Raw genomic sequence first — 16179 nt, forward strand, 5'->3', positions numbered from 1 at the left:
TTGTCACACTGGGAAGATGAGTGGTTACAAGAACTGTGGGTAGAATTGTTGTTACTTGGTAAGAGCATGGGAAGCCTTTGGAAAAGAGAATCTTATGGTTAGTTGGAGGTCACAGAATCTGGATAACTCTGGAAAATAAGACAGTTTACTAAATTAGAAAAGCCATGAGGGGGCTGGAGCAATAGCACAGCGGGTAGGGCGTTTGCCTTACACACGGCTGACCCGGGTTTGATTCCCAGCATCCCACATGGTCCCCAGAGCACTGCCAGGAGTGATTCCTGAGTACAAAGCCAGGAGTAACCCCTGAGCATCGCCAGGTGTGGCCCCCCAAAAAAGGAAAACAGAAAAGCCATTTTGGAATTTTAAGGATTTGGTTTTGATTATTTGTTCATTCAAAAACTATTGCAGGGCTGAAAGATTGTGCAAGGGTTAGGATAGGGCACTTCCTTGGCTTGCAGCTGTGACGATGACACTGGCACCACATATGGTACCACAAGCACTGCCAGACCCCTGAGCACTGCTGAGTGTGACCCCAAAACCCAAAAGTATATTTGTTGTGTCATTATTATAAACAAGCTTCTTGCTGTGCCTTTGTAAAGAAATGGAGTATTTTATCAAGGATTTCATACATTTAAGACACCCTCTACATGTTTCTGTTTTAGAATCTAATGAGCAGTCACAAATTCTCAGAGTGCCCCCCACTTCCTGATGCAAAGGAGGTAGAAAGTCTTGTATGGAAGATGGTATTTGAGCCTGATTATGAAGAAATGGTAAGGATTTGGACATGGGAAAAAATGAAGGGGGTAGAGATTATCCTTCAAGCAATGGAGTGAACAGAATGTTTTGAAAAAATCCCTCTTGGTCCAAACACCTAAATATGGAGTAAATTATGCTACCCTCTTCAATGCATAGCAAGCCTTATAGGAAGGAAAAGGAAGTCTGCAGAGTTAAAAAGGCAGAAAAAGACATGAAATCAGTGGAAATTAACACTACGTCTCCTCTGGGGATGTTTTCCTGGTAGAAAAAATAAAGCATAGTCGCAGGTAACAGGTTCCCTCTGTACCCTCTCTATATAAAATTCTAAAGCGTTATTGACCCCAACCCCATACATAAGGATGTATAGGGTAATATGTGGAAATGGTTCCTGTGTTTGTTGAGATTCATAACTTTTCCACCAAAACCAAAATGTTACTATTGCCACTGTTACTCCTTACAGCCTTAGAGAACCAACTTTCCTCAAGCCAAGACACTCCCCAGTCTACATAATACACTTAGTGAAATGTGGGTGAGAAAAAGCATCCCTTTCCTGGCAAAGGGAAATCACTAAGAAATTTGCTCATTTTTACCAGGTAGCTACAGATAGAGGAATAAAGTAGAGTGTAAAATGACAGGATCAGCTGCATCTCAGATGCAAGGTTCAAGTGTTCTTTATCTTCATGGTCTTAAACTTGACTTCTAAAACTGTGGATTGTGACCTGTATGTGGTTGTGACTGATGAAAATTTGGTTTAAATTTCTTAGGGGCTGGAGAGATAGTACAGTGGGTAGGGCACTTGCTTTGCATGCTGCTGACCCAGGTTCAATCCCGTGCATTAAATATGGTTCCCCAAGTACCACCAGCTGTGACCCAAAAACCAAAATAAATAAATTACTATTAATATATGTTTTATCTGTTGACCTAATCTATAAGACTGTTTACCCAGGGTCATGAACATTTTTTAGACAAAAAGTGTTTTCAAGTGGAATAGGTTTAAGTAGGCCTGGTCTAAATTCCTGGAAACCAAGGAATTTAAGTTCTCTCAGATTGTTAATATGTTAAAGTACCAAGTCGTAGTGATAGTACAGTGGGTAAGACTTTTGTATTGCAGGTGGTTGACCTGGGTTTGATAGCCTGCACCCTTTTTGGTCCTTTCCAGGAGTAATTCCTAGAAGTAAGCTCTGAGCACCACTAGGTGTGGCCTGGAAAAAATTCACTCTTAATCTTAGGCCTTTAGAGTACTTCTGGGTTAGAATTATCCAAATTTGAGCACAAAAAGCAAAAGTTAAAATATCTGTAAGGGTCTGCAAAACAACAAGGTGGGAACTAGATTCCTAAGGACTGTAGTTAGGAATTGCCATAAACAAATTAAAGTAGTACTTAAAGAAATGAGTGGTAACTAGATAGTGGAATGTTAAGAATTGGCCAGAGATAAGGAACAGAAAGGAGATGTGTGATAATCCAGGCAGAAATTTACTTACATCAAGCTTCTAATAGTGACTGAAAGGAAAAAGGAAAAGAAACTTATTTAGCAAGATTGAAATGTGCATGTTTAACAGTAAGTCAGATGATTAAGTAAATGACAAAAATAACTCAGAAATGGCCATGATTTCGATATTTGAAAGGTCAGCTTAAGATACGGAAGCAGGAGACATTATAGGGTGGCAGAGGTAAAATTTGGAAGTATTTATGAAATTTGTAGGAAATAAATGATTTTCAGTGTATCAGACTAAGAGGAAGTTCCCCTGCATCCAAAAATTAATCGTATTTTTTTAAATTAAGTGCAGATACATATATGTTACTGAGTCATTATTCCTAACTAATATCCTCAGCCTAGAGTTCAAGCGGTCATACGTGGTCTTTAGTTAAGCATTCTCTGCTTTTGTCCCCCTCTCATGTAGGAACTGGAAATGATGAACAAAAGAGTAGGTGCCTGCTGTCATTGACCTTAAAATTAAGTGAGGAAGACAGAAACCAAACAAGCAAATAACAGGCAAGTGTAGTAAGTGCTGTGTTGGGGCAAGTAAAAGGCAACTACTAGAAACAAAGCCAGCCAACTGAATCTATAATCAATAATAGTGAATTTTTTTTGTTTAAATATTGAATGTAATCAAAGTAAAGTGAAAGTAAAGTGAAATTTACCAGTTACACATGCGGGGTGGGGGGCTGGGGAGGTGGAGGGAAGGGGGGAGGTATATTGTGATTCTTGGTGGTGGAATAGGTGCACTGGTGAAGGGATGGGTGTTTGAGCATTGTATAACTGAGACTTTAACCTGAACGCTTTGTAACTTTCCACATGGTGAATTAATAAAAGAATTTAAAAAAATGAATCTAGAGGAGTTGAAATATGTAGGTTGATAGTGGGGAGGAAGGGGTAAGAGCAAAGAAGTCTAGTTCTAAGTTTCTCAAGTAGGGACCCCACAGCCCCTTCTGCACCCCCAGGATGTCACAAGGAGGGGACCCATGCATAAATGGGGAGGGGAGCACACAGCACTAGGCTCTGGGGCCAACCAATAGGACAGCGTGGTCCCAGCAAGGAAACAAGGTCAGAAGGGGGTGCAGTCAGATAAAACTGCTCTAGTCATACATACTGGAAGATGTGCTTGAAATTCTTTAGATGGGCAAGAGATCTGGATGCATGGGAAGATCTGACCGACCGAAGTTTGCTATGACTTGAGGGTATAGTGATTTGGTGTTAGGATGGAACTGCTTGAGTCTGCATCCTGACTCTACTCGGAGAGTTCTCTTAAGCTGTGTAATTCTGTTGAGATGCCTCTGCACGAGATCATGTTTTTAAGGTGCTTTGTGACATGACTTAATAGGACAAAATACCAGATAACTTCCTTTATAATGATGGTGGAGATGATGATCGCAAGAACAAGGAATTGGGAGCAGAATGACCCAGAAATAAATCTAGGAAGGTGACTGGAGATCTGAGAATGCAAGGACCTTAGAGTGTATATAAAGGAAGAATGTGTAAGGATATAAGGGAGACACAGAATTTGTCTTTGTAGAGCAAGATGGTCAGTTTGTTATTTTAGAGCAAGAAGAATCCCTCAGTGTGGGGCTGGAGCAATAGCATAGTGGGTAGGGCACTTGCCTTGCACACCGCCAACCTGGGTTTGATTCCCAGCATCCCATATGGTCCCTCAAGCACCGCCAGGAGTAATTCCTGAGTGCAGAGCCAGGACTAACCCCTGTGCATCACTGGCTGTGACCCAAAAAGAAAAAAAATTTTTTTAAAAAAGAATCCCTTGGAGTGGGGGTGAAGGTGGAGTCAAGATTTGTGTGGTCCAGAATAAAAGAGGACCATTTAGGAGATTATAATTATAATCTACAAGGAATGATGGGAGTTTAGGCAATGAAGATGGAGAGAGAGAGAGATTTGAAGGAAATGTAGGAGGTGGAATAGTCTTGATACTTGATTGTTGGAAAGATGGGGGAGAAAGTTTCTGGATATAGCAAGTAGCTGAGTCTTGATTTCATTTACTGAGAATGTGAAGTGGAACTGGTGTTTGTACATACATTGGAGATAGTTTTAGAAGGGTAGAAGGAGGGGCTGGAGCGATAGCACAGCAGATAGGGTGTTTGCCTTGCACAGGGCCCACCTGTATCTAATTCCCAGCATCCCATATGGTACCCCGAGCACCACCAGGAATAATTTCTGAGTGCAGAGCTAGGATTAACTCCTGAGCATCACTGGGTGTGACCCAAAAGGCAAATAATAATAATAATAATAATAATAATAATAATAATAATAATAATAAAGTATAGAAGGATCCTTAGTAGGTTAAGTATCCAGGAAGACTTGTGACTAATCTTTTCTAATTTGTGTTTCTGCTTTAGAAAACCTTTTTGAAATGTGGTGGTTTCAGCAAGGCCTCAGTTTCCTTCCTTCAGCCCTTGTCATTTGGACAGCTGCTGCTTTCATATTTTCATATATCACTGCCATCGTCCTTCACCATGTTGACCCTGCTTTGCCTTACATCAGGTCAGTGAGATGTATTCTTAGAAAATAATATTTCTTTATTAGCATTAACTGCCAGCTTTTAATGTCAGCGTACTCAAATTCAGATTTTTGTTTGTTTGTTTTGTTTGGAGGTCACCCCTGGCCACACCTGGTTCTCAAGGGTTATTCCTGGCTCTGCACTACGAATTAGTTCTGGGGGCTCTCAAGGGGCTACATGGGATTCCAGGGAAAGCAGAAGCACCTTATCTACTATTTTATCTCTACAGTCCCTTAAATTCAGATTTTACATTTGGTATTATATTAATAATTCTAAAAAAAGGAAGTTGTACTTGGTTCTTTTTATGTAATAGAGAAATGTGGAGAGAGAAGGGTATAATTCAGTTATAGAATGGCTTAGTGATTGTGACACTGACATCCAACTAAGTTGTTGTGTTTTAGAAGATAGGGTTGGAATTATTTTCTTAAAATAAAAAACTTAAAACTATTACAAATTTGCATTTATACTGTTATTAATATTACAACACAGCAGTAAGCAACATATATATTTATCATGTGTAATATATTTTATATTTATATAAATTATCATTCTATTCTGTCCCGTTGCTCATAGATTTGTTTGAGCGGGCACCAGTAATGTCTCTCGGTTGTGAGACTTATTTGTTACTGGGTTTGGCACATCCAATATGCCACGGGTAGCTTGCCAGGCTCTGCCGTGGGGGCTCGATACTCTTGGTAGCTTGCCAAGATACTCTTGATACTCTGAGAGGGGCGGAGGAATCGAACATGGGTCGGCCGTGTGAAAGGCGAACACCCTACCGCTGTGCTATCGCTCCAGCCCATATTATCGTATGTATTTTATATAACTATATAATTATAATATATTGCGGGTTATATAATATGTACATTGTTATCTATAAGTGTTGCATATAATATGATGTTGTATATACATATAACAGTAATATATCATGTACACAGTAAAAATATTGTACTTTATTATATGATTATTAGTGATTATAAGATAATGATAACAAGCTTTTATTAATCTACTTATTAAGTTCAAGGTAATATTTTTCAAGTCATTCTTCAAGTCTTAAATACTTGAATGTTCCCAGCCTTTCTTAGAGTTAGGAGCTGTTGTGTCCGCATGAAGGAGAAAGAAAGGAGTTCTCTCTCTAAGCACGCACAGCTCAGTAGTGCTAGAACCAGATTCCATTTGACTGCTCTTGTGGCTCCTGGAAACTCTTGCTCTTTGTGACACATGTGTAGATATTTCTGATATTTTAAGAATCAAATTTTGGTAATACTTTTGAAATTTCAAAAACTGCCAGTATTGTAAGTTTAGGTATTCAGTTGTATCACCCTCTTCCTTTTGGTGGTGGTGGTATGTGTGTGGGTGGGGAGGCAATGTGAGGGCGCCCTCTGGGAGTGTTTAGAGTGATACTCAGCTAACCAGACTGGATGGCTCAATGCTTGCATCCAAGGGTGTAATACTACTTTGTCTCAGTGCCCCCTCCCCCCAGCTCTGGTAGGGGTCTGGAGGGCTACACTTCACAGTGCTGGGTATCAGGGACTGCAATGCCAGGAATTGAACAGGGGTCCTGCCTGGAGACTAAGTCCATGCTATCTCCCCTGCCCTATACCCTTCTTTTTTACCTTTATTTCATCTCTGGCACCACGTGGTCTCCCAAGTATTTGCCAGGTATGACCCTGGAGGTCCTCAAGCACCACTAAAACGGTGATGGTGGTCCCTAGCACTGCAGGGTCCTATCTCCAACTGGCAAAATATCTCTGGGAGTAGCCCTGGGCCCCTGAGTGCTGTCACCTATGAAGAAGTGGCAAATGGGAAGCCCAGTCACCCCCAAAATATTATAAAGGAGGTATGTGCTTATAATAATGGATTTTAAATACTACTAGTGATTATAAAAATAAAAGGAGAAAGTCCATAGGCTAATGTGATGGCTTAAAAGAGCCAGAGTGCAGAACTTGGCTTCTGGGAGACCTGGATTTGATCCCTGGCTCTCTTTGGTCCCCTAAATATTACCAGGAGCAACCCCTGAGTTCTGAGCCAAGGTGACCCTTTGGGTGTTTCCCTATTCCTCTCTCTGTCACTGTCCCCCAAAATATAAACTGTTTCCCTGGTCAGTAATGTGGCTCAGGGTAGAATAGATGCCTTGCATATACGACCTTAGTTTTCCATTTCTGGCTCTTCGAAGGCCTCCCTCAGTTCCTGTCCTTCCTCCCAAGTTGATTAATGGTTTGGTTGGTTCCTTTCCAGACTTTGGTTTGCTTTGTCATCTGTGTTTACACAGAGCTTTCTGTCTCCCCCATTCATCTTTCCCTTTTTCCTTCCTGATCATTTTTATATTTTGTGGTGTGGTGAAGGAGGCTAGAGTTCATTTGTTTGCTTCATTACCAAAAATAATATAATATGTTTAAAAGCAAGTTGCTTTTTATTTTTTAGCTGTTACAATGTTATAATAAGTATCTCATAATATATACATGTACACACTTCTGCTAATATTAATATGAGGTGGATTCCTAGAAGTGGGATTATCAGATAGGTAATTGGACATCAGCTCTTTTAGTTGGACTCTCCCTCTTAAAGCATCCCATTAGTTTATGGGTTCACAAAGAATATGAAATATTCCTAATGATAATGAATTATTTCTGCAACTATAAAGATTTAAACTTTTATATAAAGCTAAAAGACTTAAAGAGTCAGGTAAAGAAAACATTATTCAAGTGCCATTTAAAAGTATGATTTAGAGATTATCTGTTTTTTAATCTTAACGATTCCACACTGGGTAAGGTTCAGTAATTTTTGTTTTTAAATAGTTCGCTTCTATATGATGCCTTTGAAATATCATCTCTGTGAGCATGGCCAATGAATTGCTTTTCTAAGAAAAAATATTACTTTATTGTTACTTTGTTTACTTTCTCAATAATAATTTTTACAATATTGAAAGTAATAAACTTTAAAGGATGATAAATTAAAAGCTTAAAAAGGGCTGGAGCAATAGCACAGCGGCTAGGGCATTTGCCTTGCACACGGCCAACCCGGGTTTGATTCCAACATCCCATATGGTCCCCTGAGCACTGCCAGGGGTAATTCCTGAGTGCAGAGCCAAGTATGACCCAAAAAGAAGAAAAAAAAAGAAACACAGAGAGTAAGAGATTTGTTTTGGGGTATACTGGGGAGATTGGTAGTGGCAAATGTGCACTGGCTGAGGGATGGGTGTTTGAGCATTGAATGATTGTAACTCAAACATGAAAACTTGTAACTGTATCTCACAGTGACTTAATAAAGTAAAAATTAAAAAAAAAAACTTAAAAAGTTAATAGGGGTTCTAGCGTACAGCAAGTTGGACGCTTGCCTTGCATGTAGTTTACCCGGTTTTGATTCCTGGTGTCCATATGGCTCCCCAAGCACTACCAGGGATAATTCCTGGGTGCAGAGCCAGGAGTAATCCCTGAGCATCGTTGGTTGTGGCTCCAAATCAAAACAAAATAAAGATTTAAAATGTTTATAAAATGTGGCATTGCTGTCAATGTTGTTTGTCAATGATACGGTGTAGCACAAAAGATATAAAGAAATTTGGTTTGCTTTGGGAAGGTTTAGAAAGCCCAAAAATATTTTAGAATTTATGGTATAAATTCTCAGAATAATTTTTTAAATAATCACACTGTTTATCACATTGCTTGGGAGATAGATAGATAGATAGATAGATAGATAGATAGATAGATAGATAGATAGATAGATAGATATACATCACTGTATCATTGTCATCCTATTCATTGATTTGTTTGAACGGTCACTAGTAACGTCTCCATTCATCCCTGTCACATGCTAGTGTAGCCCGATGGTGTATTGGGGACTCTTTCAGGGTCAGGGGAATGAGGACTGTCGTTACTGTTTTTGGCATATCGAATATGCCACGGGTAGCTTGCCAGGCTCTGTCGTGTGGGCGGGATACTCTTGGTAGCTCGCCAGCTTCTCTGAGAGGGGCAGAGGCTTTTGGGGTGGCCTCTGCTCACCTTTACAGGTGTTCGAAGTCTACCAAATCATTATGCCCAATGTACTCTTTTTTTTTTAAGGCTCATTTTCTTCATGTGCATCAATGATTATACATTTAACTAGACTTCTGCAAAGTTCCTTTCATATTTTATAAAATAGTTTATAAACCCTATTTAAAAATTTGGTCGACTGGCATGTTGTAACGATCTGCACACTGACAAACACACACCTGCCTTCGTCTCTGGGCAGCACCTGGGACATCTGCCACCTCAGGTTTAGATACCTAAAATTCTATTTTCTTCATAAAATATGAGATTATATATGAGATTCATGAAGTTCCTTCAGCATTTTTAGTTCCCCTTTTGAGAACTGGTATGCTTTCATTTTAAAAAACTTAATAATTGAAGAGACCATTGGGTTCTTTTTTGGAGTTTCAGTTCTCTGATGGTACTGCATGTGATTTTCTGTTGGATAGTACTCCAGACACTTGCATTTCTTGCATTGTCCTTCTGCCTTTTTTTTCCTTCTTCCAATGAAATTAATGTTACTCTGGGATCTTTTTCCAATATTCTAATATGGTTATGCCCAATGATACTCTTTTTTTAAGGCTCATTTTCTTCATCTGCATCAATGATTATACATTTAAATAGACTTCTGCAAAGTTCTTTCAGTTTATAAACCCTATTCAAAATTTCAATTGTTAAAATCCCCGAAGGACTTAACCAGTGTAAATTTGACTTGTTAGATGAGTCTTCTGCATTGAAGCATAAATGCAGAGGAATTTTCTTCAACGTAGAACCATTCATTGGTTCAAGTAGAGGATGTCCAAATATAGAGTGCATGAAACTAGCCACTGGAGTATGGTAAGAAACTACTAGATTTTTTCATAGTTTTTACTCTCAAAATATTTAAATTTTATTTTACAATCACTGTCACTGTCACTGTCATCAAGTTGTTCATTGATTTGTTCAAGCGGGCACAGTAACATCTCTCAGTGTGAGACTTATTGTTACTGTTTTTGGCATATCCAATACGCCACAGGTAGCTTGCCAGGCTCTGCCATGTGGGCACGATACTCTTGCTACCTTGCCGAGTAAACTGATTATTTTACAATAATCACATATATTTTAAAGGTACATATGTGATCAAAATCATTTGTTGACCAGTAAATGGAAGTCTTCTGCTGATGAGTAGATGAATTTGGCTATTTTCACTTGTATCTAGCTTATGTCCTTTTGCTGCAGAGCCAAGAAAGGAGATCAATTAGCTAGACATCTTGAATACATTCTTTTCTTTATGTATGGAATAATATAAAACAAGAGTATTGTTTATAATTATTAAAATTATAGTTTTTTTCCTTGACTTTAAGAATTTGTGAGAGAGATAGTAATGAGGTTAGTGCACTTGCCTTGCATGTAGCCAACCCTGGTTTAATCCCCAGCAATGCTTCTGGTCCCCTAAGCACCTCTAGAAGTGACCCATTAGTACAAAACCATATATAAGCCCCTAGCACTGCTGAATGGGGCCTCCAAATCTCCCTGAAAGCCCCCAAACTGTAATGCATATACATTATAGAAAACTTAGACGGTAGAAGGAATGACAAAAAAAATCTATGATCCTTACTCCCTCAGGACAATCAAAGAGTAATAAAAATCTATGGTATGTGAAGTTTGTGAGCCTTTTGATTCATATTTGATATTTTTCTTAAACATCCTTTTCCAACTGGGGTTTCTGGTGGTGGAATATGGGCACTGGTGAAGGGATGGGTGTTTGAATATTGTATAACTGACATATAAACCTGAGAACTTTGTAACTTTCCACATGGTGATTTAATAAAAATTTAAAAAAAAAATCCTTTTCCAATTGTTCACTAAATTTTATTCCTTATCAAAGATGATTTTCCATTTTCTTTTTTAAAAATTCCCATTGCATTGCTTTAGATGAGATACTTTTGGTCTCTTTCTTTTATACTATTTGGAGACCAATAATTTTCTTTTTTTTTTTCTTTTTGGGTCACACACAGCAATGCACAGGGGTTTATCCTGGCTCTGCACTCAGGAATTACTCCTGGCAGTGCTCAGGGGACCATATGGGATGCTGGGAATCGAACCTGGGTCAGCCACGTGCAAGGCAAACACCCACCCACATGCTATCACTCCAGCTCCGAATTTTCTTTTATATCATTCCCCTGACTCTAAAAGAGCCTCCAATCATTGGGAAAGATGAGTAAGGAGAGGTTGCTAAAATCTCAGGAGTGGGACGAATAGAGATGTTACCTGTGTGGCTCAAGCAAATTGATGAACAATGGGATGACAGTGATACAGTGACCAATTTGTATAATAATTGAATGTAAGAGATAGGAACCCACATTTAATAGGTGTTTCTGTGTGCCTTCTCCTGTACATTATCACATATTTTATCATATTAGTAGGTTCAGTGAGACTGGGAGGGAAACAGCAGCATGATTTCATAGATAAAGAGACTCCTTAAGGTGGTGTCCTTTTTCTTGGCACTGTACTCATGATCTTAAAATGTTTGGTATGCAGTAAGTGCTTAATAAATACCTTTTTAACTAATCAGGAAGTGGTTAAGTGTTGATTGAATTCTAAGCAAAGTTAATAGCATGCAGAAAGACAGAATTGTGAAAGGACCTGCGGGGTTGTTAGGTAATATTGAACTAAAGCAGATAAACATGTCTACTTGATTGATTAAAGAGTTCTCTTAAAGAGTCCATGCCAAAAAAAAAAAAAGAGTCCATGCCAAGGCTAACTCTTTTAAAAATCTAATTTATATTGATTTTTATCATGTCCAAAAGACATGATGAGGAAAATATGTGAGGGAAAAGTGATACTGAGAGTTCTAATTATTATGTGCTCCTTTAAAAATTATATGTGGGCTGAATGCATTGATTTCTGAAAAGAAAAAGGATTTGAAATAACTGTTGTCTCTATAAGAAAAACACATGTTTATCTAGTATGGGAAATTCACATCCCTTCTTCTTCTTTTTTTTTTTTTCCTAGTGACACTGGTACAATAGCTCCAGAAAAATGCTTGTTTGGGGCAATGTTAAATGTTGCTGCAATTTTATGTAAGTAATGAGTGGTTTTTCTTTCTTTCATTTTTCTTTCTTCCTTTCTTTCTTTCTTCCTTCCTTTCTTTCTTTCTTTCTTTCTTCGTTATTTATTAATAAGTATTCATTTAAAGTGCCTATTTATGGTAAGCAGTAAATGATCAGGATATAATATTCCATTTGGAGAAACATACAAAGAATGAATTAAGAGATAAGAAATATTACTTCAAAGGTAGCTCAAAGCTATACGATTTTGTAAAGTAGGCTCTGTCTAACCTGCAAAATACTCCTTCTTGACCTGTATCCACTATTTACACAGATCGAATGTTCTAGATGTGGCTGTCCTAATCTAGAAGTCTTTGATCTTTTTTTTAGGCGTCTTAACTTTCAAATTTATTAGCTAATTTATCCTTTTATCCTTTCTTTAAATATTATAATGTTGCTTGTTTTACTTTGTAGTTACATATGAAGGAATGTTAATCACTAAATTATTGATCTGACACTCATTAAAAAGAAAATAATTTCTAGTAATGTATAGTTATGGATTTTTTAAATAAAATTTATAATTTTTGTAAAGTTATAAAGCTTAAAAATAAATCTCTATTGGGTTATATGGCAGCTCATCCAAAGGAAATTATAGAATATAACCAAATATTACTTGAGGGATGAAATAGATTCTTTAAGCAACCTGTAAAGAACAAAAAGCCATAGACATAATGAACACAAGTAACACCAGCTAAATTAATTTAGGATAAACAATCTAAGAGTTTGAAAATAGCAGTAAAACCAGGTTTTGATATTTAGGGCTATTCTAATAGCAAAAGAATGAATGTAAGCAGTATTTTGCAGTTCTCTTATTTATTTTTAGAAAAAGATTTTTACTAATGGCTTAGTAAAACTTTCCGTCAGTTGTTTTTAAAAATTTCACTCTTCTTATATTTTCTCACAGAAAAAGTTGAAGTCAGAGGGTTAGAGGATGGTGTAGTGGGCAGGGCCTTTGCCCTGCATGTGGCCAGCCCAGGCTCATTCCCCAGCACCCTGTATGATCACTGGAGCACTACCAAGCGTGTCCCAAAACCAAACAAAAAAATACTGAAATCAGGAAAATGATTCTGTTTATAGACGTTCATTAGGACCAAATTTTTAACTAACTTATTTATAAAAGCATATCTCTCTTAAATTTTCTACACTTTTGAATTTTTTGAAGTATATTCACATTGAAAAATTTGGTTTGGCTCTTTCCTGACCAATAAGAAGAGAGTGATGTGGTTTTTGTTGTTTTTTTTTTTAGTCTAATTACTATTTTTGTTTCAGCCATCTTATAATAATTTGAAGTAAATGAATGCTAATAATCTTTTAGTATTTTTGCTTATTTTGCTCATTTTATTCATGTATGAGCGTAATTACTTTGGTGCTAATCACATAGAATATTTTGTGTTTTATAAGACCATCTTTAGAGATTGTCCAAAAACATCAAACTTATCTCTTCTATTTATCCTAAAGTTTTGGGACTGGGGAGATAATATAGCAGTTAGGGCACTTGCCTAGCACGTGGCCCACCAGGGTTCGATTCCTGGCATCCCATATGATCCCCAAGGACTGCCAGGTGTAGTTCCTAGAGCTAGGAGTGAGCCCTGAGCATTGCCAGGTGTGGCACACAAACAAAATGACAGAAGCAAAAGTTCTTTTTTGTTTTTGTTTATTTCTATTTTTATTTTGGTTTATTTTGGTCATACCCAGAATGCTCAGGGCTTACTCCTGGCTCTGTGCTTAGAAGTTATTCATCCTGGTGCTCTAGGGACCATATGGGATGCGGGGATCGAACCTAGGCCAGCTTTGTGCAAGGCAAGTGCCCTACCTGCTGTGCTATCCTTCCGGCCCCTGAAACAGAATTTCTTTAAATTCTACAATTACTTTGTTTTGTTTTGTTTTTTCTCATATCAACTTTAAAGAGAAATCTCTTTCTGGATATCAGTGACCTTTGTAAACTCTTGTTGGCAGTTTAATTCCTTGGCTACTTAAGAGTTTGCTGGTTTTTGGTTATTTTTATTATCTCTTCCTAGGCATTGCTACCATTTATGTTCGTTATAAGCAAGTGCATGCTTTGAATCCTGAAGAGAATCGTATCATCAAATTAAACAAAGCTGGACTTATAATTGGATTACTCAGTTGTTTAGGACTCTCCATTGTGGCAAACTTCCAGGTTTGTATTTCAGCCCAGGATAGGTATTTCATGAAGTATATAAATACATCTGTTAGAAAGGAAAACTAAAATGTTCAGTTATATCTTATTATTGTTTCTTTATCTAAAGATAAAGAATCTATTGCTTTTTTAATTTATTGAACTCTCTTAGGAATGGTAGCATTCACACAAAGTAACTCATTCATTTGTTTTTATTTGGTGAAAAACATATGTTCCATTATAGCATTATACGTAGTTATGTATGTGTGTGTGGTTGGGGGAGGCGGGGTGGAGACGAGGTAAATTGGGATTTGTCCTCACAAGTGATGCTCAGAGCCTGAGGCCCATTCCTGGCAATTCTAGGCCAACCTGCCCTAAAGGTGCTGTTTGGTTGTATAGTGCTGGACCCACAAAGATCCCTCTAGGGTGTCTAGGGACCTCCAGGGCTACATTATGCAGTTGGGGGGCAGGGGTCATCATTTGGTGCTGGGGATCAAACAGGAATCTGAACTGGGATTGGACACGTCTTGCATGTGCCCTCTACCCTGTCATATCTCCCCTGCCCTAAACTAACTCATCCTCAATTATCTATTCAACCATTATAAATATTCTAACTTTTTAAAAATCAATTGTTAGTTGGAGATTACTCTCAGACCAGAATTGACTATGGGACACAATTCGAAACTTAAACTTTTAAAAATATGCCTGACAAATTACACTGATTTTATAATACAAGAATACGTGATTTTGTATTCTTGTTTCCATGTTGCCATTGATTGCTTGCATTCTTAGCTGCCAGGACCCTTGTATGCTGAAGTCCAGGGAGGACCTGTTTGGCCTTGTAGCCAGATGCTTGCAAACTCCTTACATTCCTTTCCATTGACATTCTTTCAGATGAGTCTTTGATGAAAGGGAGTATAATCTGAGCATGTTGCACTTTTTGAGTAATCACTCTGCAGTTCTTAGATTCAGTTCAGACATTTGATAACCCATTAGAACCTCTAATAATTGTTCAGACTTAACACTCATTGTACAATAGTAATTATATAGGCATTTTCCATCTCTTTCTAGTTTCTTTGTTTCTTTGGGGGGGGGACACCCCAGTGGTAACTCAAGGCTTATTCCTGGCTCTGCACTCAGGGGTCACTCCGGGTGGTGTGGGCACCCATATATGGTGCCAGGTATCAAATCCAGGTTAGCTGCATGCAAAGCAAGCACCTTGCCCATTGTACTGCCTATCAGGCCCCAAATAAAACTTTCTGTTGTTGTTATTTTGGTTTTTGGCTACACCCAGTATTATTCAGGGGTTACTCTTGGTTCTGTGTTCAGAAATTATTCCTGGTGTTTTTCAGGGGACCATGAGATGTTGGGGATCAAACGTGGGTCAGTCACATTCAGGGCAGGGACCCTATCCATTCTTCTATCACTTCAGCCCCATTTTCCGTTTTTCTTATTCCCATTTCTCCATTCCTGTGTTTCTCATTACTCTTTCCCACAGTTTTAAAATAATGAAACAAAGCCCTAGATTTCAGTGGTGTAAACAGCAGAAGTTTCTTTCATACTTGTGTCCAAAGCCAATAATTTTGGGTAATAGGCAACTTTCCTCCCACAACTAATTAAAGTCCATACTATCTGTTTGAGGGCTTGCCATTCTTAATACTTTATTGACCACTGGATCTCACTGGCTGAAACAGTGAAAGTAGAATTCATCCCTGCGCCTTAAGAACCGTGGCCTGGCAGTGAATCAGATTCCACTCACATTTATTTATATGGTAAATCCAAGGAAGCCTGGGACAATATCAAGTTGCCAGGAAGCTCTGATACCTTGAAAGGCACAGAAAAATTGGGTGGCCCACTAAATATCGGTGCCATAAGCAGGGTCCTATCTTCCCTAATTATTTCTAAAACTCAGTATTAAGAATATACTTTAAAAAACGTTCAGTGTATGAATACTGATTCTTTGCTTTAGTTGTTGCTTGATCGATTTTAATATATTTTACCACTGTGTTTAAACAATCCCAAAGTGACCTCCATATATACTATTTCTCAGTTGTGTGTCACAATCGCAGTCCCCAGGGTATCAAGTCATTTTTGTATTGAATTCCAGCCTCATATATGCATATATGAGGCCTTTGAGCCATCTCCTCTGCCCTTCCACATACTATTTCTTTTAGTAACATGTTTGA

The 16179-nt window shown here is 38.1% G+C and overlaps 1 protein-coding gene across 1 annotated transcript in view; it reads left to right on the plus strand.

Annotated features, from left to right (window-relative positions):
- The window catches only part of DRAM2 (DNA damage regulated autophagy modulator 2), a 30794-nt gene that overhangs the window by 4310 nt on the left and 10305 nt on the right, over nucleotides 1-16179 (plus strand). The window contains exons 2-6 of the mRNA XM_055139754.1: nucleotides 663-770; nucleotides 2658-2749; nucleotides 4603-4747; nucleotides 11762-11829; nucleotides 13875-14014. Coding sequence (XP_054995729.1) covers nucleotides 4617-4747; nucleotides 11762-11829; nucleotides 13875-14014 — 339 coding nt within the window. The 5' untranslated portion in view covers nucleotides 663-770; nucleotides 2658-2749; nucleotides 4603-4616. The remainder of the gene's footprint in view (nucleotides 1-662; nucleotides 771-2657; nucleotides 2750-4602; nucleotides 4748-11761; nucleotides 11830-13874; nucleotides 14015-16179) is intronic.

Source organism: Sorex araneus, chromosome 5 (genome assembly GCF_027595985.1).
Source record: "Sorex araneus isolate mSorAra2 chromosome 5, mSorAra2.pri, whole genome shotgun sequence".
In the NCBI taxonomy this organism is placed as follows: domain Eukaryota; kingdom Metazoa; phylum Chordata; class Mammalia; order Eulipotyphla; family Soricidae; genus Sorex; species Sorex araneus.